Here is a 26,101-nt window from a genome sequence, read left to right as displayed (position 1 = left end):
AATGGAAGACCTTTAAGATGGATTTTGCAAGCGAGTGTCTAAAACCGTAATCACCTACTTTGATAAAGAAATTGAAGAAATACTAGCAGACAGGGTGATCAGACAACGAGGGGTGTCAAATTATAAGGAGTTTCTCATCAAGTGGAGAAGATTTTCTGATAGTGAAGCTAGCTAGGAGCATGAAGACACACTATGACAGTTCAAAGAAAAGATCCAGCAAGATCAGATGAATGACACAATGAGGGCATTGCGAGCTTAAGTGAGGGAAAGTGTCAGACTCTGTCATCTTCAAAGAAATTGACAAGACAATCATGTGATGGAAGATTCTAGAAAAAACCAGATGGAGGAGAGCAATCCAAGTAACTCTAGAAGATCCTGCTGCTTATAGAGAATATTAGAAGGAAAAGCTCCAAGGAGAACTCAAGAATAGCCTAGAAAAATTTAGGTCTATATATGTATATAAGAGAATGGTGTAGAATTATGTAGAAACGAGACTATTCTAATGTAATCTAGAAAAATCCCTTAGACTTGGAGAAGACTATAAATAGGAGTCTCTCCCCCTCATTTAGAATCATCCAAGGTTCTCAAGCATTCAAGTGTTGTCACTCTTTCTTAGTGAAGTGTTTCTTTCTCCGATACTTCTCCCTACTTTTCTTCCTATAGAATGTTTTGTGCTTACAAGTTCAAGCGTTGTGAGGTGAGGGTTAAGCTAATTTAGTAAGAGCGTTGAAGCCGCACATCTGACTTGAGATAAGTTATTCCGTGACACATAGCTACAAACACCACAACTCAATCAACCTCTCTAGAAACTGACAACCCTCTACCTACTCAACTAAAATTCCTCATGGCCAACATCATAAATATAGTCTCCATACAACTTACTCCTGATAATCAACCAATCCGGAAGGCTCAGGTCATCGAACTGTTTTGAGCCAACAAATATGTGAAGAAGGTTTTCTAGATGACTCCTGCCCTTGCCCAGAAAAAACTTCACATCAACTTCACAAACTACTCAGTCCTCAACCAAGAGACTATACAAAGTAGTTGTTAATAGATCAAAATGTTGCGGCAACATTTTACACTGTTATTTCTCCTTCAACCCTTCCATACATTTTGACTCTTAAAACCAAGCTCATGAAAAATCAAAAGAACTTTCTCAATCTACAAAACTGACAATGACATGTGGACAAGGTAACACGATAAAACCATCGCCACAAAAAAATCCAAACCACTATATCACCAAACCTTCTTCATATTCCATAATCTGTCAAATCTGCAAACAAACTAGGGCGCTCTGCCTTCAAATGTTGGCATCTATCCTATCAATCACCTACAACCCTCGTGAAACACTTTAAGCTAGACTTACAAACAACTGGTACCACAATAGTGGAGCAAGTGACCACTTCACCTCAGAGCCCTACAAACTCTCCAATCCGCAAGAGTATCGAGGAACTGACATCATCACAGTGGGCAATGACCAACAACTACAAATTGCTTGCACCGGTGGCATTCTTCCCACACCCAACAATAAGTTATACATCTCCAACCATCACCATGTTCCTAATCTAGCTTACAATCTTCTATTAGTTCCCAAACTTACCTCTAACAATTCCTGCTTTATTAAATTCATTACTAATGGCTAACCTATAGACGAATAAGACAATCCCTGATGATCCCCAAATCTGTGAACTCTACACAATACGACACTCAGCTCCCAACTCTCCACCTAGTTTACTTGCCCTTCTATCACTTTAGCAAATATTGCATATGTGGCATTGTCAACTCAGCCATTCGTCCACGCAAATGCAATCTATCTTAGCTAAAAGCATACCATCCCTATGTAATTTATTCAACAACTTACAATGTACCACAACATCTAGGAAAAAAGCCACAAGTATCATTTAGTGCATCTATGTCACATGAATCTCATCCTCTAGAAATGATTTATTTAGATGTATGAGATCCCTTCCCCCACATTATCTATACAATCTTATAAATAGTAGATAGTCTTTGTTGACCATTACTTTTGCTACTCATAGGTATATCTCGTTCATAATAAGGCTAAAAATACTAAAAAAGTTATTGAATTGAAAGATATAGCTGAGAAACAATTCAATCACAAGATTAAAAAACTCCCCTCTGATGGAGGCAGTGAATACATGAATCTCACCCTCCACAACACTCTCAAAGAATGTGCAATTCTCCATCAGTATAGCTACCCTCATACTCCTGAACGAACGACATTGTTGAACGTAAAGACGCCATCTCATCGAAGGGGTGTGAGTTTGTGTTAATCATCCTAAACACTCAAGACATGCTCACAGAGTCAAGCATGCTAAACTTCAAACCAATCACAAATCCCTACTCAACCAAATCACTCTCTACAACTCATGTCACCAATGATCCGCAAAACCCCTCCCTCTACTGTTTAGATTGTCGGATCCCTCGGGTCCGGTGCAACGACCCCGTCAAAGTCAAACGTATTCGGAGACTTACCTATACATAGATGATGGTTAGGACACTCTGACATTATATGATGTGCTAAGCTAGGGTTTAGGATGCAAGGTAGTATTTCTGGATGTCTATAATTATTGTTCTGTGTTGTACTACTTGTGCTAGTCATTCGTCGCTTTTTTTTTGCCTTTTGGTGTGCTAGTGTACTTGACATGCATGATAGTATAATAGGGCATGCTTCTATAGTGAGTCGTGTTTTCTTATATGCACACACAGGTACCACTATAAGGGAGCATGTAATGATTTCTAACCTTTTTTTGCTTGCAGGTGTTATTCAGCTCCCCCTCAATTATAAGGAATGACCTATTTTGTGTTGCATGGATTTCTCCGCTAACTCGTGTTTTTCATGTAAGTCGAGTTATTTATTTTGACTTTCAAAGTATTTGACAGAGTCCCTATGAAGAGTTTGCATCGGAAATAAATTACGGGCATCTTGGTCTACCAATATCCAAACTTCCAAATCCACATCCAACCTCATAGCCTACGATGACTCCAACTAAGCTAGAGATGTAATAAATATAAAATCTATTTCTAATTATTGCTCTTTTTTAGGTAACACTCTCATTTTTTGGTCTGTTAAAATGCAACATATTATTTTTGTATTATTTGTTTCATTCTTATATTTTTCAAAGTATTTGTGGTTGTTTATCCAATGTACAAGTGATTAGACACTTTGGGAACAAAGAGGATAAAACAGAATCAGAACGGGTTGAACTAATGCCTAGGTTACAATCTTGGGCACCTAGGTGTTCGAAACCAGTGGATCAGGTGCCTAGGAGTCAATTTTGGGCACCCAGGTGTCGTTTGAGATGGTCCAAAACAATCAATTCGAAGGCTCATCTGTAGAAGGCCTAATATCCATATAGCTAGATTCTAAGAGTTATGCACAATTTTTAAATATAACTGTATCTCAGATGACGTCGTTAGACTTAGGTTGTTTCTATAAGGATAAAGCTAATATTTAGTTGAATTCCTTAGCCCCAAGATTTAAAAAACTGTCAAATTTAGAAATAATATCACATGTTTCACCCAATTAGATAGTGAATCCATTTAAAGAGATACATAGGAAGTGCCAACACCATGCCCTACCTGATTGTCTTATCATTCAAATATTTTACAATGTGTTGGTGGAATTATTGAGGTCAATTATAAATGCTGTAGCTCAGGGTCACTTATGTCAAAGTCATTTAAGGAGGCTTATTCACTCACCGAGCAGATGACTGTGAATAATTATGAATAGCCTTCAAAGAGAGTAAACCCTAAGAAGAAAGCCAGTGTCCATGACACAGTAGAAGAGCCTAATATCCATATAGCTAGATTCTGAGAGTTATGCAAAATTTTTAAATATAACTGTATCTCAGATGACGTCGTTAGACTTAGGTTGTTTCTATAAGAATAAAGCTAATATTTAGCTGAATTCCTTAGCCCCAGGATTTAGCTGAATTCCTTAATCCATGACACAGTAGAAGAGCCTAATATCCATATAGCTAGATTCTGAGAGTTATGCACAATTTTTAAATATAACTGTATCTCAGATGATGTCGTTAGACTTAGGTTGTTTCTATAAGGATAAAGCTAATATTTAGTTGAATTCCTTAGCCTTAGAATTTATAGCTATTTGGATTAACCTCACTCAGAAATTCTTAGCAAAGTATTTCCCACCTTAAAAAACTGTCAAATTTAGAAATAATATCACATTTTTCACCCAATTAGATAGTGAATCCATTTACGAGGCTTAAGAGAGATTCAAAGAGATGCATAGGAAGTGCCAATACAATGCCCTACCTGATTGTCTTATCATTCAAATATTTTACAATGGGCTGGTGGAATCATTGAGATCAATTATAAATGTTGCAGCTCGGGGTCACTTATGTCAAAGTTATTTAAGGAGGCTTATTTACTCACCGAGCAGATGACTGTAAATAATTATGAATAACCTTGAGGAGAGTAAACCCTAAGAAGAAAGCCAATGTCCATGACAGATGTTTTAACAATCCTTATCTCACAATTTGTTATTATTTTTAGGAAGTTAGATAACCTAGGACTAATCCCTACTCAGTAATGAGATTGTTTATGGACCAGTAGAAGATTCTAGCACTAACACTCTGGAGACCTTAAATGTCATAAGAAATCTATTTAACAGCTCATATTATGATACCTACAATTCAAGTTGAAAAATCATCGAAATTTTAACTGAAACAATAGTAACCCAGATGTAGGAAACCAATAATGGGGTAACAACCAAACTAACATAGTAGAAAGTTGGAATAATTTAGGCAGTGGCCACCCATTACCTATTTAACCTCCTAGATTCACTTATAATCCTCAATTTAGGGAAAAGAAATTATCCTTGAAAGAAGTAGTACTGAATATGAGGAATAATATTCAAAGTCATGCTGCTTCCATAAGAATATTAAAACACAAATTGGGCAAATAATCGACTCATTGAGACAGAGACCCCAAGAAACATTACCTAACAATACAAAAATGAATCCAAATGACTAGAATGCGGAGCACTGTGATGTAATAAGACTTAGGAGTGGAAATGAAATTTAGGAGCTGAGTGGAAAATCTAGAATGGAGGAGTTCGAATCTGAGGATGATAGATTTGTAGAAAAACTTACCACAGACTTGAGAAAAACACCTTCACCATCTCTGATAGAACATAAGAGACTACCACTACCTTTTTCTCATAGGTTGATTAAACAAAAATTGGACCAACAATTTTTAAAATTTTTAGAAATGTTTAAGAAGCTCGTTATTAACATTCCATTTGCTGAAGCATCTGAACAAATGCCTAGTTATAAAAAATTTATCAAAAAGATTTTGGACAAGAAATGCAAATTTTAAAATTTTAAAACTATTGCATTAACTGAAAATTGCAACACTATTATTCCATGCACTATAGAAGATCTGTTTATGGGAAATACGTTATGACTCAGGAGCTAGAATAACTTTAATGCTTTTTCAGTGTTTAAAAGACCAGGACTAGAAGAGCTACAACTTACCATTATGAAATTTTAATTAGCCTACCGTTCTTTAACATTCCAAAAGGGGTATAAAAATATCATAGTAAAATAGAAAAAAACCATAATCCCTATTGATTTTATTATGTTGGATATGAATGAAGATGTTGAAATTTTCATTATTTTTGACAAACTTTTTTCTTGCAACTAGTAGGGCAAATATTGACTTACAAAAATGGAAATTAGCTATCATAGAGAAAATAAAGAAGTAACTTTTCTATTTCACTCCCTACTTATACCCTTGACTAATATTTGAGAGTAAAAATAAAAAAGTTACAAGAGAATTTAAATGAGAATTTGGAAAATAAATGATTTAATATTTCAAAAAAAGAAAAATTCATGATCACAACAGAATTCATTAGGAGAGCCTTCAAAACAACTTAAATATTAGACGATAAATCAAAGATTATTAAATCAAAGATTATTAAACTGAATTTTTTATCCTACATAAAAATCTTTAGATTAAACTAACCTTGTTAGGATGAGAAACATAAAATCAAACGCTATTTGGGAGACAGCTGGTGGGTTTTTTTTTATTTTTTGGTTTTGAGACCACCACAACTCTCAAAAGATTCCTATCTAAATAAACGAATATGACATTCGAAGAATAACATACTTTCTCGAAAGATAGAGACATTACCATAGAACATATTCAATCATAAAAAAATTCTTTGCGGTCTACGGAACCAGAATTCTTCCCTTATATTACGAGTGTAAGATAATGTTTACTTTGATTGTGGGGTCTCGTTCCTAAAAGGGCAAGCCCTTGTAATTAATTACATCTTTAGAACTGTAAGCCATAAAGAAAATCTCTTAATTAATATCATAAGTCGAATTGCCAAGGATAGGGTATTTATAATTGGAGAGTCCAAGATATAGGAATTAAGCTTCAAGGGATGGGACTTATAGTCTGATGACGACATGTCATGGAAAAGGCCCAAGATATAGGGATTTGACCATCCAATGGAGGGAATCTTTACCCAAAATGACGTCTGAATAGTCTTGAGAAAGGGCTGATAATGAGTTCAAACTAAGTTTGATTTGAATTGAATTTGAACTGAGTTTGAACTAGAGTTAAATTGAATTTTGAAGTGAGTTTGAAGTCAAATGATGATTTAAAAATACTTGATTTGACTGATGAAGGTGATTGAAAACCCTAAGCTAAGGATAGAGTCATGTAGGAAATAATTTCTAAATAGAAAATGAAACCTTAAATTCTATAGGAAATTTTAAAGGTGGACTAACCTAGACTTTATGAATAACTTGCCCGATTAAGATGCCCATGACTTTCCGTCACCTCGAGAACATTAGTATCCGTCAACTATGACCAACCTCATAACCAGGAATTCCCCTTAAATGTTGGAGCATGGAGGATTCATAGTTTTATGGAAGTTTGAATTACCTTCATCAGTAACCATGGGTAACTTCATTCTAAGATATTCCCTATAGTCTGAGTGGATAGGTTCGTTGTTTTGTATATCATAGTCCTTAGCACTAACTAGACACCTAAGCTGACCTAGGCTTGTATACTCAGACTAACCCGGACTAAGTATGTGGCCCTTGGTTCAGGGTCCAAGTTAGCTAACCTAGAGTACATGTCAGATCAACCTAGGTTCAGTTCTCGTTCTTTATCTTGGTGTGTTTTAAATATTTATTTAAAGTTTAATATTTGCATTAATATCTTGTTTGATTCCTAGGTTTTATCAGTCATGTTGAGAAATCAGAGTTTTCTAAATTTTGTTTTAGTTTTATTTGAGATTTGGTTTCTTTTTTATGTTTGCGGAAAAAACTGAGAAGTTCTCATCTTTGTTTTTCCTTTTGTTTTATGTATATGTGTGTGTGTGTGTCTATATATATATATATATATATATATATATATTTGTGTGTGTGTATTTTAACATGAAATAACATGTGGGTTAACAATAAATAAAATTTAAAACATAAAATGACATGTGGAATATGAAACAATGTATGGAACATGGAAACAAATATGAAATAACATGTATTTTTAGTCTTGGATTAGACTTTAACTAAGATCGGGCTGATGTAATTTGATTTTCCAACAGATTAGGACAAAATTAGGCTTAGGTATGAAATGGGTTTGCTAATTTAGGCCTACATTGGACTTAAGCTGGCTCGAATTGAGTTGGGTTTGATTTAGATTGACCCGAGTTAAATTGGGTTGACTTGAGATGAGCTGGGTTAAGCTAGGTTGGCCCGAGTTAACTTAGGTTTGATTTGGGTTTGACCCAGATTAAGCTGGGTTGACTCGGGTTGGATTTGGTTTGATTTGGTTTTACCCAGTTTAAGCTGGGTTGACCAAGGTTGGCTTATGATTAGTTTAGGTTTAAACCAGATTAAGCTAGGTTAGCACGGGTCAGCTAAAGTTTAGTTTGGATTTGACCTAGGTTAAGTTGGGTTTGCCCGCGTGGCGTAGGTTGGGTTTAGCTCTGATTAGGGTCAGACCTGAATAAGTTACGGTTACGTCTGGGTTGGGTCAGACCTATGTTAGGTTGGGATTTAGGTCAGACCCGATTTGGGTCAAACCTGGGTTAGGTTGGGATTTAGGTTAGGTCTGACTTGGGTCAGACCTGGGTTAGGTTTAGATTAAGGTCAAGTCTGATTGGGTTAGACCTAATTCAGGTTTGGGTTAAGGATTGAGCAAGACCTGAGTTGAGTTAGGTCCATTGTTTGGGTTTGAGCTAGACATGAGTTGTTAGCGTTTTCCTGTTGGATACAATAATTGAGGATAACTTTATCTCTTGTGACGTTAGTGAGACTGGTAGTGGGTAGGAAACATGTCACTATAAAGTGGTGCCAAGCTCAGGATAATCTTAATCAGAAATAAATGAGCATTCACAGTGTTCAGATTCTTGAATGTTGTTATGAGGTGGTCCACATAAGTTTTTTGAAGAGTTTTTTTGAAATTGATGACAATACTAACCGAAGAGAAGTTCAATTTGTTGTGGCAATACACTGCAATAAACTTAGATTTGATGGGGGACTCGTCGTTCAGATGTGAGAATTCTCTGTCAATTGTGGAAAAACTAGATTCATTGAAATCCGGTCAAAGGCTTGGTTACTTCCGTTTTCGAGAGAGAAAAGGCCCACTGTTGAAATAGCTTGGGTCAAAGGCCTGGTTACTTCTGGTTCCAAGAGAGAAAATAAGTTTGAGAGACATCTTATCTGTAGTGTGTATAGAATGATATCAATAGAGTCGACTGTAGAATCTTCAAAATCTCTTTGAATGAAATTAAGATCAGAGTTAGACTAAAAAACTTTCAAGGAATATTGATGATGGAAAGGTATTCCTTTAAATGAGCAGGCGGAGGCTCACCGATTAAGAACATGAGATAGACCCAAAATTTCAAATCAGTTTGATAGACCCATAAAAAATTCGATGGAAGAATAGACAACTGAATTCATCATAAGAGATGGAAAGAATAACGATTTCTCTAGCGAAGTCGCCGGAAGAAACCTTGGTGGGGTTTTTTTTTGGTTTTGGACCACATAGATCTCGAAAGATTCCTATTTAAATGATCGAATACACATTCGAAGAATAACATATTTTTTTTAAAGATAAAGACATTTGAATGGATTCAATCATAAGAGAAATCTTTGAGGCCTAAGAAACCAGGATTCTTCCCTTACCTTACGTGTGCAAGAAAAAGTTTATTTTGACTATGGGGTCTCGTTCCTACAAGGACAAGCCCTCGTAGTTAATTATATTTTAAAACTGTAAGCCCTAAAGAAAACCTCTCCATTAATATGACAAGTCGAATTGCCAAAAACCGGGCTTTCATAATTGGAGAGTCCAAATTAGAAGAATTAAGCTTCAAAGGATAGGAATTATAATCCGATGATGACATGTCATGGGAAAAGCCCGAGATATAAGGATTCGACCGCCCAATGGAGGGAATTTATACCCAAAGTGATGTCCAAATAGTCTTGGGAAATGGGTGATAATGAGTTCTAACTAAGTTTGATTTGAATTGAATTTGAGCAGAATTTGAATTGGATTTGAATTAAGTTGTGAAGTGAGTTTAAGTTCAAATGATGATTTAAAAACACTTGATTTAACTGACAAAGACCCAAAGTTAAGTATAGAAAAAATGGAACCTTAGACTTTATAGGGAATTCTATAGGTACGCCCTCGGTCAAGATGTTCATGGCTTTCCGCCGCCCGAGAAACATTGGTATCTGTCGACTATGACCAGCCTAATAACCAGCAATCCTCCTTAAATGTCGGAGCATGGAGGATTTGTAATACCAAGGTAGTCTGATTCGTCGGTAACCATGAGTTACTTCATTCGAAGGCATTCCTTCTAGTCTCAGGGGGGGTAGGTTTGTTGTTTTGCATGTCCAAGTCCTTAGCACTAACTAGACACCTAAACCGACCTAGGCTTCCATACTCAGATTAACTTGGGGTAAGTTTGTGGTCCTTGATTCGATGTCTAAGTTAGCTAACCTAGAGTTCATGTCGGATCTACCTAGGTTTAGCTCCCCTTCTTTATCTTGGTATGTTTTAAAAATTTATTTGAAGTTTAATATTTGCATTAATGTCCTGTTTAATTCCTAGATTTTGTCAGTCATGTCGGCAAATCTGAGTTTTCTAAGTTGTGTTTTTTTTTTTAATTTGAGATTTGGTTTCTTTTTTAGGTTTGCGGAGAAAACTGAGAAGTTCTCATCCTTTTTTTTGTTTCATGTATATATTTTTTATTTTATTTTTAAAATGAAATAACATGTGGGATAACATGAAATAACATTTAAAACATAAGATAACATGTGGAACACGAGAAAATGTATAGAATATGAAACACCATATGAAATAACATGTATTTTTAGCCTTGAATTAGACTTGGGTTATAGTCAGGCTGAGGTAAGTTGATTTTCCCAACTTAGGCTAGCTCAAAATTGAGCTAAGGTATGATAGGGGTTTGTAATTTGGGGCTGGGTTGGACTTAAGATAAGGTGTGATAGGGGTTTGTAATTTGGGGTTAGGTTGGACTTAAGCTGCCTAGGATTAGTTGGGTTTGATTTAGATTGATCCGGGTTAAATTGGGTTGACTTGGGTTGAGTTGGGTTAAGCTGAGTTAACCTGGCTTAACTTAGGATTGATTTGGGTTTGACCCAGATTAAGTTGGGTAGGCCCGGGTTGGGTTTGGGTTGATTTGGTTTGACCCGAGTTAGCTTATGTTTAGTTTGGATTTGACCAGGGTTAAGCTGGGTTAGCACCAGTTTGTTATGTTTAGTTTGGGTTTGACCCGAGCTAAGCTAAGTCAGCTCAGGTTAGCTTAAGATGGGTTGGATTTAGGTTTGATTAGGGTCAAACCTAGATTAAGTTAGGTTTAGGTATGGTTTGGGTCAAACCTAGGTTAGGTTGAGATTTAGGTTAGGCCTTATTTGGGTATGACTTGGCTTATGGGTCAGGCCTAAACTGGGTCGGACCTGGTTTAGGTTTGGGTTAAGGTTTGAGCTAGACCTGAGGACCTGAGTTGGTAGGTCTAGTGTTTGGGTTTGAGCTAGACCTGAGTTGGGTTAGATCTAGTGTTTAGTTAGGTTTAGCCGGTGAGTTTAAGCCAGACCTTGGTTGGGTCAGATCTAGTGTTTAAGTTTGGCTAAGTTTAGGTTGGGTTTAGGTTAGGAATTGGGTTAGACCTAGATTGGGTTAGGTCTAGGGTTTAGGTTAGGGTTTGGGTTAGACCAAGGCTATTAGGTTGATTAACCTAGCCTAAAACTAATTTGAAATTTAATAAAAAAAGCAAATGCTTAATTGAAAAAACTAAGTGAATTACTGGGGAGGGAGGCTTGACCGGAATAGGAGGCTTACCGAGGAATTGCTTCCCTTCTTCTAAATGCCAAAGACTTCGAGTGTTGGAGGGTTTCTTCTCCCTTTAACAGGCTGCCTATTTATTGGTTCTGAAAGCGGGGGCTGAGCACTCTGGAGCCGTCCGATGGGGTGGCGGGTTGACAACATAGATCCATCGGACGGTTAGTGAGCCACAGATCGCCGCCAGCAAAACAGTGTGATGATTTGTGGCTTGATCCGTGGACGAAAGCCACATATCGCTGACATGCAAAGACGGTTTTCTTGGGCGTGGACATGCCCAATCCTAGCGTGACCACGCTGAGGAACCTCTAGGCATGGTCACGCCTAGGCTAGGCATGAAGAAGCCGAGGTGCTTTGGTGCGTGGTCACACCCAAGCCTGGCGTGACCACGCCAGACCAAAAAAGGGCAATTGCTGTTTTGACCAATTTTGTTGTACCATATCAAGGGGTGATGGCTGTGCAAATCCTATGTGACCAAAAATGAGTTCAACAATAGCCCAAGCATTATCATGTAATGTGATTGCATGATTGCTTGCTTTATGATACATGTGTAGTTGGGTCAAGTTGAGGACGTTAAACTAAACATTTATTGGGAGACAACCTAAAGAATTTTCCTTACTTTTTGGTGTGATTGAGCATGCTTTGCTAGCCATAATACCTAGAAACACCTACATCTCACACAATTTAGAAGAACAATGATGATGTTTGACTAGCTTAAAATTTAGAATTTAATATTGTACCTGTAATTTCCTGCATAGCACGTGAGTGATGTGTTATGGTTTACCTATCTATTGATTTATTATCTTAAATATTCTAGTGTAGTATGTATTTTTAGCCACTATGCTTATGTTCCAGTACCTTTGTTTATGTTTAGTATTGGTTGCACACTGCATATTCTCAGTAAAAAGGGGAGAATTAATGTGTAATTATTGCCCCTTAAGTTAAAGTAAAGATAAAACATTAGAATTTATATAAAATGCGGGGCATAGAAAGACAAGCAGAGGTGAATTTTAATAATAGGTAGAAAACTTAAATTTCAGTGAGAAAATTCTAAAGGCAGTGAATAAAGTTAGTCAACCACTAGTACTTGATTTATAATTCTATTAATACCTAATCGATATACTTTTTCATAAATTCTTAATGTGGGCAATAAATATTTATAAAATCAATACCTCAAGACTATAAATTTCATCACTAAATAATTTAATTCTTAGACAACATTAGTTGAATTATAATTTTTTTAGGAAAAGTTAGGAAATAATTAAAATTTTGATTTAGAATGGGATCAGTATTCAAAATTATTAGGAGAAGCATGAGGTTAAACTCAAATAAGAAAATTGGTACTAATAAACATTTCTAATAAATCAAAGGATTAAAGCTTCACTAACTTAACTTTGAAATTTTATATTCAACATGATAATAACAGAATAAATATTGTTTAAGTGCGTAGCTAAACAAATTTCATGTGAAATGTTAATTTCATGAAATTATGATCTCACATAATTAATTTGAGATGATTTGAATAAATCTAGTCTTAATGTGAGTTATATCAAGATATTAAGGGGTTGCTATGAAAATTCTACCTAAAGAAGGGACTTGAGCACATTTATCTAAATATGTGTTGAATTATTAAAAAAATACTGAAATTCTTGATCTAAATCTACCATAATTTTGATTAAATTCTAATTTTAGATTTTGAAATTACTTAGGGCAAGAAAAATTTATGTGGATATTTGATGTGTATTAAATATGTGTGATATTTTATGTTATTTTTATATTATTTATGTTATTTTTATGCTTTTCTATGACATTTATGGTTGTATATGCAATGCACAGGTGATTAGACATCTTAGGAGCAAAGGAGATGAAATAGATTCACAACAAGCTGAACTAGCATTTAGGTGCCAATCGTAGGGCCCAAATGCCCTAAACAATGAACTAGGCACCTGAAACCAGAGCCACATAAGCTTAAGCTCCAGTTTTGAGTTATCATGCTCCCGAAAGCAGAGAGACACTAGTTCCAAGCGCCTAGGCGCCCTTAAGCGCGGAATTTTGGTTCAGACTCCTTAATAGATGTCATTTCATGTCAAAGGAGTTAAAGGAGCCTAATACAAAGCATCAGAAGGAAGAGAGGGGATTGGATATCATCGAAAGGGAGAAGCATGCCACTGGGAAGGGCGTCGTCGAAGAATACTTGGGAGTAGTCAGAGCACTTCAAAGGAGAATTCTATAGGAGTTTTGTTAGTGTAAGCGAGTGTAGTCCTGAGTGAGATTGAGTTTATAGTATACTCAGAGAGAGAAATCACAATGGATTCATTGTAAGCTCTTATAAATCAATGGAGAAGATCGATGAGATCGTTCTAACTTTGTTAAACTTTAATTTATTAAAAAAAAATCTATATTTTGTTCAACCATAAAGTGTATGACTGAATCTTATGTATCGCTTGAACTGGATTCTATGCAAATTGCTAAAGTGTTTGTATAGTGATCACGTGTAACTATTTATAAGTTAATAGTTTAACCTTCTTGTAATTTACTCCTAAAATATCCACTTAGGTTGTTAAAATGAGTTGTGATCTAGTACTATGGAAGTAGGCTAGTGGAATAATTATGTTAGGGCGGTGCAATAGTGTAGGAAAATTTGCAAATGCTGGAAATTTTGCATGATTAGGGGACTAATGTAATATGAAATCCCAATTTTTCTTATTATCACTAAGAGGGGATAAGGACAGCTGTTGTTCCTAATTGTCAACATTAATGGAGTCACATGGATAGGGCTAAGTTGCTAATTTCAATTTAAGGGAGGTTTTCTCACTTAATTAAAACCCTAAAACATAGTTAGTAGGTTTCAACTCTTTACAAAAATTAGGTTAGTCACTTTCAAAAACTCACCCAACTTTAATTCTCCAAGCTCGGCGTAAGTCCAATAAATAAAAAAAATTTCAAATTTGAAAATTAAACATGTTCCTCGTGTGCTTGATACACGAACTCAAATTTATATACTACTTGATTGACACGTATACTTGCGTAGTTGCCGATGCTTCACAGTATATTTAGCATCACTCGCTCCATGAAGGCATAATACAGGGCCCTTATCTTAGCAACAATTGACAGCATTTGGCTAAGATGTCTTCTTCAAGACTTCAAGCTGCCACTACCTCAGACCACCCCCTACGTTGTGAAAATATCTCCACCATTTCTCTTGCTAACAACCGAGTATCTCATGCTAGGGCAAAACACATTGACGTCGATTGGCACTTTATTAGGGATTGCATAAAAAACAAACATATCATGACAGATGACATCGCTACCTATGATCACATAACGAACCTCTTTACTAAATCTCTCTCCAACGCTCAGTTTTAGCTCCATCTTTCAAGCTGACTCTCTCTCTCTTGAGATTATCACCTTGAAGGGGGGTGTTAATGTTACAAAACCATTGCACCAGACAAATTACCGTCTACTACTCCACTCTCGGCATTGACTGCATTTTAACCAGATACATGTAACCAAATTCATCACAGCCATTCATCACCTAACATAACTAATTACATCACCTTTAAATACATCTCCTATGTACTGTTGAAACCATGAGACAGAAATACAAAGAGTTAAATCAGCAAGTCTCCCATAAAGCTTTCTTTTCTACTCTATCTTTTCTGCTCTGCTCATGAGTATACTACACAGTCAATGCTTGACAACCTATAGATACGAAATATATTTAATAAATCATTTCACATTCCTTATAATACCTAAGTGATTTATTTTCCTATGAGACATTCAGAATGCTTGCACTCAAATAATAGAGTTGTACAATTTAGATTAAAAAAGTGCCCTGTTCGAAACTAGCATCAAATAAATACATAAAATAATTTATATCTGAAATATGGCAACCGTTCAAGAATTAAATGCTAGAAGAAATGGAAAAAAATGAATTAGTTAAATCTAAATATAGCAAATAATTAAAGGAAAAAATATACAAAGGATAACACTATACCTGCACAATGACAGAAAGTACTTCCATGACAAAAATACCAGAGGAAATAAATAATGGCAAGAACATTCCCGTGCAAGAAGCCATTGAAGCAAGTGCACCACCCAAGCCCAAGGAGCCAGTATCACCCATAAATATAGAAGCCTTATATCTGTTGTGAAATAAAAAACCTACACAAGCACCCGCCATTGATGCTCCGAAGATTGAAAGTTCTGTTTCCAACTAGAAGAGATCAGTACTTCCCAATTTTGATCTTTGCAATGCAATTCAAATTAGCCAAAAGGCAGTTTCAGCAGAATGGTAGAGGATATTATTGAAAACAATATGCGTACTGATGTAAAGGATTGATATTGAAAAGTGAGGGCCAAAATACGTATTGGATATCTTGCATCTACAAGTAACATTGGAAGTAGTAGCATGTACAAGAAAACATAAATTAACGTTTATGATCAGCTTGACCAGGCTTATTAGTGTTTAGATGGAGATCAGACCTCAAACTCCAAGGTTTCAAAGAAAGTTAATCTTTTAGATTGATAACAAAACCACGAAGCAGAAGCAGCGGTTATTCGTAGGCCAATGCTGTTCTTTAAGCACAAGAGGCAGAAGGAGAACAGAAGTTTTAATTTCATTGGTCGAACCTAATCTCTGCTCCAGATTCTTATGAGTAGAGTATGTTTACTGATTAGGCTCAAATCTCCGTAATCAAAATAAATAGAAAACTTATGTTTAGTCATTTGATTAGTCTAAATAAACTCAAAGCCCCATCATATCCTATATGCAGAAATTATCCATGAATATGTAAACATAACAAGATGACTAACTGTTAAGACTGGAGTGTGGAACACCAGGGACTTAAATCCGAGCTTAATACATCAACAAATTCTCATTTTACAAATAGATAAATATATCATTCTTTTTCAAGGGACAACTTATCATTCTTTTTTCGTTTACATTGTATGCGCATAGATGATAAACTTATTTTATATTCATAATAAAATAGTCAGTTACATTTATAGTTTATCTTGATTTATTGCTATATGGACTCCAATATATTAAATTGATTGATTAAGTTATAATATTTATTTTTTAAGCACGATAATTATGTTAAATACAACATATTTTATTCATGTAAAAATCATATTTTAAAATATCAATAACAATGGTAAATTATTTATAAAATACCATTAAAAAATTATAAAATTTCATACTTAAAAGCAGTGATGTATAGGTTGGAAGAACTTTTTGGTATTAATTAACTAGGCCAATGGGCTCACAAAATGATAACTCTGTATAAAATTATTGAATTTCCTTTGATTCTTGTTTACCATCTCTATTTAAAGGCTTTATAAAATTGACTATTAGCATATATAAATTGAATTGAAATTGAATAATAAATGATTGTCAAATCATATTTTAAAAAAATATGATTAAACCTGATATGATTACATTGGGATATAAGAAAATCAAATGTTAATGGATCGCGGTTTATTAAATGGCTGATCATAAATATCATCATATAAGAAATCACTTCAAAGCATAGTACTTATCACATTTAGAATCTATAATTTCACTTAAACCTGAAAACAACTTGATTGCATTTATTACATGGAAGTATATGAAGTAATCACATCATTTCGTTATTTATGATGCACACCCCAATGCCTTGTTTTTAATATTTTAATAGGCAGTGGTTACATACTAATTTGACTTGTCAAATTTACTCATTATAAATTTTCTCATAGCAAGTTCTACCAAGTTGATTGGGAGACAATCACCATAAGAGTAAATTTTCAATAGTTTTTTTATAACTTTAAGTTTATGCATTAAGTTATTTGTGTTTCTTTTGAGTATGAGCATTTTTTTTTTGTAGTTACTTTCTTTCATTTTGTTCTAATTAGATATTATTCTACTTGTTGAACTCTTCTTAAAAATTTTATCGATTGGATGAAATATTATTTCCTTTATATTTATACTAATAGATTTTATTTATTGCAAATGAACATCCATTTTTAAATTCAGAACAAGACTTTATATTTTTTCATTATATCCTGTGTTTTAAAGATGTGTCGCCTTCTGAACCTGGGATGTGACAAAGTATTATTAGAGTTTGATTTTTGTTTTTAATATTCCTTGTTTTCTTAAGGACATTTATTGAGGTGACTTTTTTTTAGGTTATTATCCATAACTATTATATTATTATATAACATGAATATTTAGTTATTCATTCAATTTTGATTTTGTGATATTTCATTAATATAAAATGGTGCCAAGAAAAAGAGGTGTATAATCGCTCGCATAAAGGTTAGCCCAAGTGCAATTGAAGAAGTTGTATCTAAGCTTAGAGGCCCTTATTCTCTTAACTGTAGTCATGGCGTGAAATGGTGTCATGTAGTGTCACTCAATATTACTAGCGAAGGTTTGAGCTCAAATTATGCAAGTAATTTAAGAAATTTATTAAAAAATTGAGAAGTTACAAGCATGCCAAACTCTATTATTGTGGCTTCGTTAAACTAATCGTTAAGTAATGCACAAGTATCTCCACTAATGCAAGTTGACATAACAATAAATGCTAATATTGGAATTAAAACTTTGTAGGTTATGGCTAGTAATAAGGATGTAATAGATCGAATGATAGGCTGATTTTTTATGACACGTCCTACTTTTAATAGTACTGTGGGTTCAATAAAATCAAATACATGATTCAAGATATAGATAAGAGATTTCAAATAATAAAGTGCCCCAAGGAGTATAAGATGTGTATGATTGCATTCTAATTGCATTAAAGTGTTGATAAATGGTGAGAGAGTCACTATTGTAATATTGGTTAACATGATACCTTGGGCAAGATTTGAGAGACCATTCTCGAGCAATGCTTTCTAATGACAAATTGTTGTAGACTATGAGAGACAATTTTCAAGGATCACCAGACTCATTCCTTTGATTATCCAATACAACTTGATAGAAGATATTAGAAAGTTTTTATTTGTTTTCAAATCCATTACCTAAAAAGAGCAAATTAATTGAGTCATGCACTAGAGATAGAGCTCAATGTTTAACAAGAGAGTGTGCTAGCAAGTAGAAGAATGTGGACACGCAAGTAGATGAGAGTTCTCAATAACACCAAAGCCGGCTGATACACAAAAATATATGCATTTTTAGACGCATATTTTATACCTATCTTTGATGATATTGCACTTTAATGGAAGGTATTTTGATGTTTTCTTGCAGGTTGTTGATTTTTAGGGCTTAAAGCAAAAAGAAAGCAAAAATGATGAAATTTGGAGTCAAAATGACATTTTTGAAGAAATGCTCAGAGCCGGCAGCGCCGACGACGCAGAACAAATAAACGTGGAGATGTTTTACTCAGCATCGACGGCGCCAGACCAGCACCAACGGGGCAAAAGGAGTTGCAGAACCTTCCAGAAAGTTTGATGTATTTGGACGATTTTTTGAAAAGTTTTTGGAGGCACCTCTTGGAGAACCGACCTTAAGCTCTATTTGGGGCCGAATTTCATCAGAAAAAGCGCTCCTCTATGTTTTTCACTCCTCTACTTTCATTTTTCGCACCACATCATTCCATTCCACTTCCATATTGGAGTCAATTAGTGATTTTGTATTCATAGTTTATAGTTTTTGTGGTGAGATTTAGTGTAAAACTTTCTGTAAGAGTGTTGGAGAAGGAGAAAAGTGAGAGATATCTTCTTCCTGTATTTCTAAAGAAATACTATGAAAGATTTGCTTTGAGAAAGAGTTTTCAAATAAGTATTATTTATTTATCAGTGTTATATGAACTTTCTTTTATATATGAAATTTGTGTTTTGCTATTTCTTTCTCATGAAGTCTGAGTAGTTCTCTCTATCTTTCTCCCAACTCTGAGATATGGTGAAATGAAGAGATAATATGAATGTGTCAATATTAAATTGTAAAATAAATTGTGAGGATTTTTCAACTCCGAACTTAATTTACTTTTCGATTTGGCCAATTGAATTGTTAAAATGTGTTGTGAAACATATGATCCGGGAAATGGAGTATGAAATCTATAACAGAGTAAGGATCATATTTGATTCCATGAAGGAGAACATTGTTTATGGAATTAAGTGCAAATAAGTAAGGAAATATTCTTTGTTGGGTGTAGAATTGGAGAACCTTTAGGGTGATAGATTAAAATCTTCAATTCAGTCGTAGTGTTTAAAATTTGAAGCGAGAGCTAGCCTTCAGGTGAAGGGAAGTGAGAGCTCTGGAGTGGGAGACGATATTCTCCAAGCCTAGCCACGAATTTAGGGACTAAACACTGACATTAACCAATGATTTTCTATGCACTGTATCAGGGTAGAGAATTAAAATTACTCCTATTTGACACAATACATATTATGAACATTTATCTCATTTCATTTTACCATAGCTTCATTGTAGTGGGAATGATGTTTTTTCACATAAGAATCTCCGTTACATAAACATAGTTAATATATTAATATTTATTGTTTTAAAATTTGCATATTTGATTTGATAATAGTTTAGAAATTTAATTTTGATTACATCTCAATAATTGAAATTAGTGACAGTGATTTCAATTGACTTTCTGTGAATTTTCTCATAAATTTGTCATTTCCAATTTAAACATTTCCCGTAGGATCTATATTTGGGGCTTAAATAGAAAGTTCATTATTACTTGATAACGATATGTATACTTGTATAGAATTCGAATATTAATTGCTTATATTTAATTAAATTTTACACAATTTATCGTAACAAAAAAAGTCGGATAAAGTTTTTAGAGCCATTACCGAGGAAGGTAACAGTTGAATTAAATAGTTATATGATATATCATTCATTTTAATTTATTAATAATATATATACCATAAGAAAATTATTATTATTATTATTAAAAAAATAATATAATAATAAAATTTAAAAATAAAAAATCCAAAAAGAAATATTTTTATTAGAGTGTTTTACTTTGCTTGTTTTATTTGTTTATGCGAAATATTCGATCTGAAAGTTTAGTACCATACGATTCAGAATTAGAACGTACTATTAGAAAAATTTGAAAATAACAAAAAGAAATTAAAAATTTACAAGAAATGGCGAATAACTTAGATAATCTAATAAATGAAAATCGATAAAGACCTTTAAAAGATTATGCGAATCCGACAGCAGATGAACTTCACTTGACTATTCAAAATCCTGATGTTGTTGCTAATTCATTTGAGCTTAAACCTGCTATTATCCAAATGATAGAAAACAATCAGTTTGGAGGATCACTTACTGAAGATTCTAACTTACATCTTGCTAGTTTTCTTGAAATTTGTGCTATATTTAAATATGATGGAATGTCTAATGATGTTGTTAGGCTTAGACTTTTTTCTTTTTCATTAAGGGATAAAGTCAATGCTTGGTTAAATTTGTTAGCACCTAAATCTATTAGAACTTAGGGATAACTATCACAAAAATTCTTGGCTAAATATTTTCCACCCTCGAAAACTACTAAGCTTAGAAATAATGTTACATCTTTTTGTCAGTTTGAAAGGGAATCGATTTATGAAGTCTGGAAAGATTTAAAGATCTTCTTAGGAAATGTCTACATCATATTTTACCAGATTGGTTAATAATTCAAAAATTTTACAATGAATTAGTAGGATCACTGAAATCTATTATAGATGTTGCGGGGGGTTCATTAATGTCAAAACCTTTTGATGAAGCATATTCATTAATTGAAGAAATGACTAACAATTTTCAATGGCCCTCTGAAATGTTAAATCCTAAGAAAGTAGCTAGTATTCATGAATCTGATGCAATGTCTATTTTGGCATCTCAAATTGCTGCTATTTCTAAAAAGATTGATCAAATGAGAATGAATTATACCCCCAGTATTAGAGGAGAGTATTAGAGGAGAATTCACTAAGATAGATTATTGATACTCAATCATCTTATGAAACTTTAAACGCTATAAATAATCTAAATAATATTCCCTATTCTAACTATTTTAACCATGGTTAGAAAAATCACTCTAATTTTAGTTGGAATAATTATAATAATTCGGTGAATCTATCTGAAAATCTGAACAATCAAGGAAATCCTAATTTTTGACCTTATTATCCTCCAGAATTTAACTCCAACCCTAACCCGTAAGTTAAAAAAAAGAAGTTGACGATAGAAGAAGTAATGTTGAATATGGGATATCAAATACATAATCAAGATGCTGCCATTAGAAATATTGAAAATCAATTAAGACATATTGCTACTGCACTTAGTAATAGACATTCTGGAATTCTTCCAAGTACAGTGGAGGTTAATCTAAAAGATCAAAATAAAGAGCAAATTAAAGCTATTCAATTACGAAGTGGAAAAGTAGTTGAAACAAGGATCCAAAGAGACACTGAAGTTGATGAAGAAAAGGAAGAAATGGAAAATGATCAACAGGAAAATGAACAAACACAAAGCCCTATAGAAAAAACGATTACCTCTGTTTCTTCAACGAGAACAAAGATAAATAATTTACAAAATTTTTGGAAATCCTTAAGAAGTTAAAGATAAATATTCCTTTTGTTGAAGTTTTGGAATAAATGCCAAGTTATACTAAATTTATGAAGATGTATTAAACAAGAAAAGGAAGTTTACAGATCATGAGACTGTTGTACTTAATGAAAAGTGTAGTGCTATTATTTAGTAGTGCTTGAAAAGTGTAGTGCTATTATTTAGAAAAAGCTTCCTGAAAAATGAAAAGATCCTGGTAGTTTTACTATATCTTGTGCAATTGGAGAAAAAATTTACCGAAAAGCTTTATGTGATTTAGGAGCGAGTATTAATCTTTATGCCTTTATCAATTTTTAAACGTTTAGATTTGGGAGAAATTTCTTCTACTACTATTACTCTTTAGTTAGCTGATCGATCAATAACTTATCGATCAATAACTTATCCAAAATTATCCAAAATGAGTTATAGAATATGTGCTAGTAAAAGTGGATAAATTTATTTTTACTGTAGACTTTATAGTATTGGATATGGAGGAAGATAAAGAGATTCCCACTATTTTAGGGAGACCATTTCTCGCAACAAGGAGAGTTGTAATAGATGTGCAAAAAAGAGAATTAATGATGAGAGTTATAGATCAAGAAGTGAAATTTAATATAGTAAAAGCTATGAAATATCTTGCAGTAGAAAAAAATAATGAATGTTTCAGGATGGAAGTAGTTGATTATCTAAGTAATGAGCAGTTTAAGAATGAATTCGAAGATAAATTAAAGCAATGAGAAATTTTTTATGCTGAAAATGAAGTAAAAGAAGAAGATTTAGATTATATTCAGGCCAAATTTGAAGCATTAGACTTGCTGGAAAATGATAGTAAAAATCTTATTCCTTCAAGTATTAAACCACCTGAACTTGAATTGAAGATATTACCTGCCCATTTAAAATATGTATTTTTAGGAGATTCATCTACATTGTCTGTTATTATATCTTCTGAGTTAACTTAAATTCAAGAACAAAAGTTGATAGAGATGTTGAAAAAGTATAAAAAGGGTTTTGGATGGACTTTAGTAGATTTTAAAGAAATTAGTCATTCAATTTGTATGCACAAAATTTTATTAGATGAACATATTAGATGAACAATATGAACATAAAGCGGATCCTTAGAGAAGATTAAACCCAATAATGAAAGAAGTTGTTAAAAAAGAGATTTTAAAGTGGTTAGATGCTGGAAATATATATCCTATTTCAAATAGTACTTAGGTAAGCTCAATTCAATGTGTTCCGAAGAAAGGAGGAGTGACTATTAAAGAAAACGAGAAAAATGAATTAATATCAATAAGACAAATAACTATTTGACAAATTTGTATTGACTATATAAAACTAAATATGACCACCATAAAAAATCACTTTCCTTTGCCCTTTCTAGATCAAATGTTGGGTAGATTGACTGGGAACAAATACTATTGCTTTTTAGATGGATATACCGGATATCACCAAATTCCAATTACTTCAGAGGATCAAGAGAACACAACATTTACAAGCTCATATGAAACATTTTCTTTTCGTAGAATGTCTTTTGGACTATGCAATGCACCTGTAACATTTCAAAAATGCATGATATCATTTTTTAGCAATTTTATAGAGCATGGAATGGAAGTGTTTACGGATGATTTTTCTATATTTGGGACTTTGTTTGAGTTATGTCTTAATAATTTAAAAAAAGTTATGGAGATATGTGAAAAATCAACCTAGTCTTAAATTGAGAAAAATGTCAATTTATGGTTGCAGGAGGTATTGTTTTTGGGCATAAAATTTTTGAAAAAGGCATGGAAGTAGATCCTGCAAAAATCCAAGTTATAGAAAAATTACCACCTCCTAATAATGTTAAAGGGGAGAAGTTTTTTAGGACATGCTGATTTTTACAGGTGCTACATAGAAAATTTTTCAAAAATAACTAAACCCCTTTGCCAACTTTTAGAAAAAGATACGAAATTTTATTTTAATGAGGAATGCATAACAACATTTAAATTATTAAAGAAAAAAATAATCACTGCACCTATAATAGTACAACTTGACTGGGAGAAACCATTTGAAATAATGTGTGATGTTAGTGATTATGCTATTGGGGCTGTATTAGGACAAAGACACGATAAAATTTTTAAATTTATATATTATACTAGTAAAGCTCTAAATAATGCTCAAATTAATTATACTACTACTAAAAGAGAGTTATTAGTTATTTTTTATGCCTTTGATAAATTTAGATCTTATTTAATTGGAACTAAATGTATAGTGCATACAGATCATTCTGCTATTAAATACTTGATGCAAAAGAAGGATGCTAAACCAAGATTAATTAGATGAATACTTTTATTGCAAAAGTTTGATTTTACCATTTTTTACCGTGGCAGATAGAAAGGGAAATGATAGTCAAATAGCTGATCATTTGTCTAGAATAGAAATAGAAATATCAACTAATTTTACAAATAAAATTTTAGAAAATTTCCCTGATGAACATTTATATAGTATTGATGAAATGGATGTACCTTGGTATACTGATATAGTTAACTATATTGTAAGTGATATTCTACCAACTGATATCAAGAATCCACAATTAAAGAAATTTATCTATGATTTGAAAGACTATTTTTGGTATGACCCATATTTATATAAACAATGTAAGAATTTAATTATTAGAAGATGTGTGCCTTATGAAGAAACTCAACAGATAATTGAAAGATGTCATGATTCTGAATTTGAAGGACATTTTGGAATAAATAGAATTTTGCCTTATGAATTACTAGAGACGTGTAGGAAAGTAGAACTGCACATAAAATTTTGCAAGCTGGATTTTATTGGCCCACTCTTTTTAGAGATGTTAATGAATATATTAAAACATGCGATAGATGTCAACGAGTAAGAAATATTTTAATAAGAGACATTATTTATAGAAGAAATGAAATTCCTATGAATTACACATTGAAATTTAAAAATTTTTATGTGTGGGGATTAGATTTTATGGGACCATTTATGACTTCATTTGGAAATTTACATATATTGCTTACTGTTGATTATACGTCTAAGTGGATTGAAGCTATTACTGTGCCTAGATATGACGCTCAGAGTGTTTCTAAAATTTTAATTAAAAATATTTTTACAATATATAAAATGTCAAGAGTAATCATTACTGATGGAGGATCTCATTTCAGGAATATCTCATTTCCTGATGGAGGATCTCATTTCAGGAATAAAAGAATCAAAAAATTAATCAAGAAATATGATATAATGCATAAATTCTCTACTGCTTATCATCCTCAATCTAGTAGTCTAGCAGAAATATCGAATTGTGAATTTAAAATCATTTTAGAAAAAGCTGTAAATCCTTATAAATTGGATTGGTCTGCTAGACTAGATACCTAGACATGGGCATACAGAACTGCTTATAAAACTTCTATAGGAATGTCCCCATATAGATTGATTTTTGGAAAAATATGTCATTATAGATTGATTTTTGGAAAAATAGATTGATTTTTGGAAAAATATGTCATTTACCGGTAGAATTGGAATATAAAGCATTTTGGGCTATTAAAGAATTTAATTTTAATTTGAAGGATGCTTGTGAAAAAATATTTTTGCAACTCAATGAACTTGAGGAGATTAGAAATGAAACATATGATAATGCGAAAATCTATAAAGAGAAAATGAAAATCTGCATGATCGAAAGATTATTAAGAAGAAATTTGAATATGGACAAGAAGTTCTACTATATAATACAAGATTGAGATTATTTTCAGAAAAACTAAAATCCAGATGGTTAGGACCACCATTTAAAATCAAAGTCTATCATTATGGAACTGTTGTTATTAAATATCCTAACACTGGAAAAATATTTAAAGTTAATGAGCATCGTTTGAAATATTATTATGAAGGGCACATACCTCAATTTAAAGAAGTTTTAATGTTAAGTCAACCCAACTAAACAAATGGTACGTCGGGCTGACGATGTTAAACCAATCGCTTTGTGGGAGGCAGCCCATACTTATATTGCTATGTATTACTATTTAGTTTGTTAAGTGTCTTATATATTAGTAGATAATAATCCTACACAATTGCATTGAATATAAATTAAGTCAAATATTAGTATTAGAGGAAAATTTGGAATCGAATTGAATAAAAAAATGAAAATCAAAATTTTGGCCAATGGCGTCGACGGCGCCCTAGATAACGGACATCAGCGCTGGCAGCGCCAATCGGGAGCGCCGGCGGCGC

General features: G+C 33.2%; 1 protein-coding gene across 1 annotated transcript in view; it reads right to left on the bottom strand.

The window, feature by feature from the left end:
* LOC110036847 (phospho-N-acetylmuramoyl-pentapeptide-transferase homolog) overlaps positions 1 to 26,101 on the bottom strand; it is a 56,007-nt gene that overhangs the window by 6,884 nt on the left and 23,022 nt on the right. The window contains exon 6 of the mRNA XM_020741388.1: positions 15,368 to 15,576. Coding sequence (XP_020597047.1) covers positions 15,368 to 15,576 — 209 coding nt within the window. The remainder of the gene's footprint in view (positions 1 to 15,367; positions 15,577 to 26,101) is intronic.

Source organism: Phalaenopsis equestris, unplaced genomic scaffold, assembly GCF_001263595.1.
Source record: "Phalaenopsis equestris unplaced genomic scaffold, ASM126359v1 Scaffold211766, whole genome shotgun sequence".
NCBI classification, from domain to species: domain Eukaryota; kingdom Viridiplantae; phylum Streptophyta; class Magnoliopsida; order Asparagales; family Orchidaceae; genus Phalaenopsis; species Phalaenopsis equestris.
This window is presented reverse-complemented; position numbering and strand designations above follow the sequence as displayed.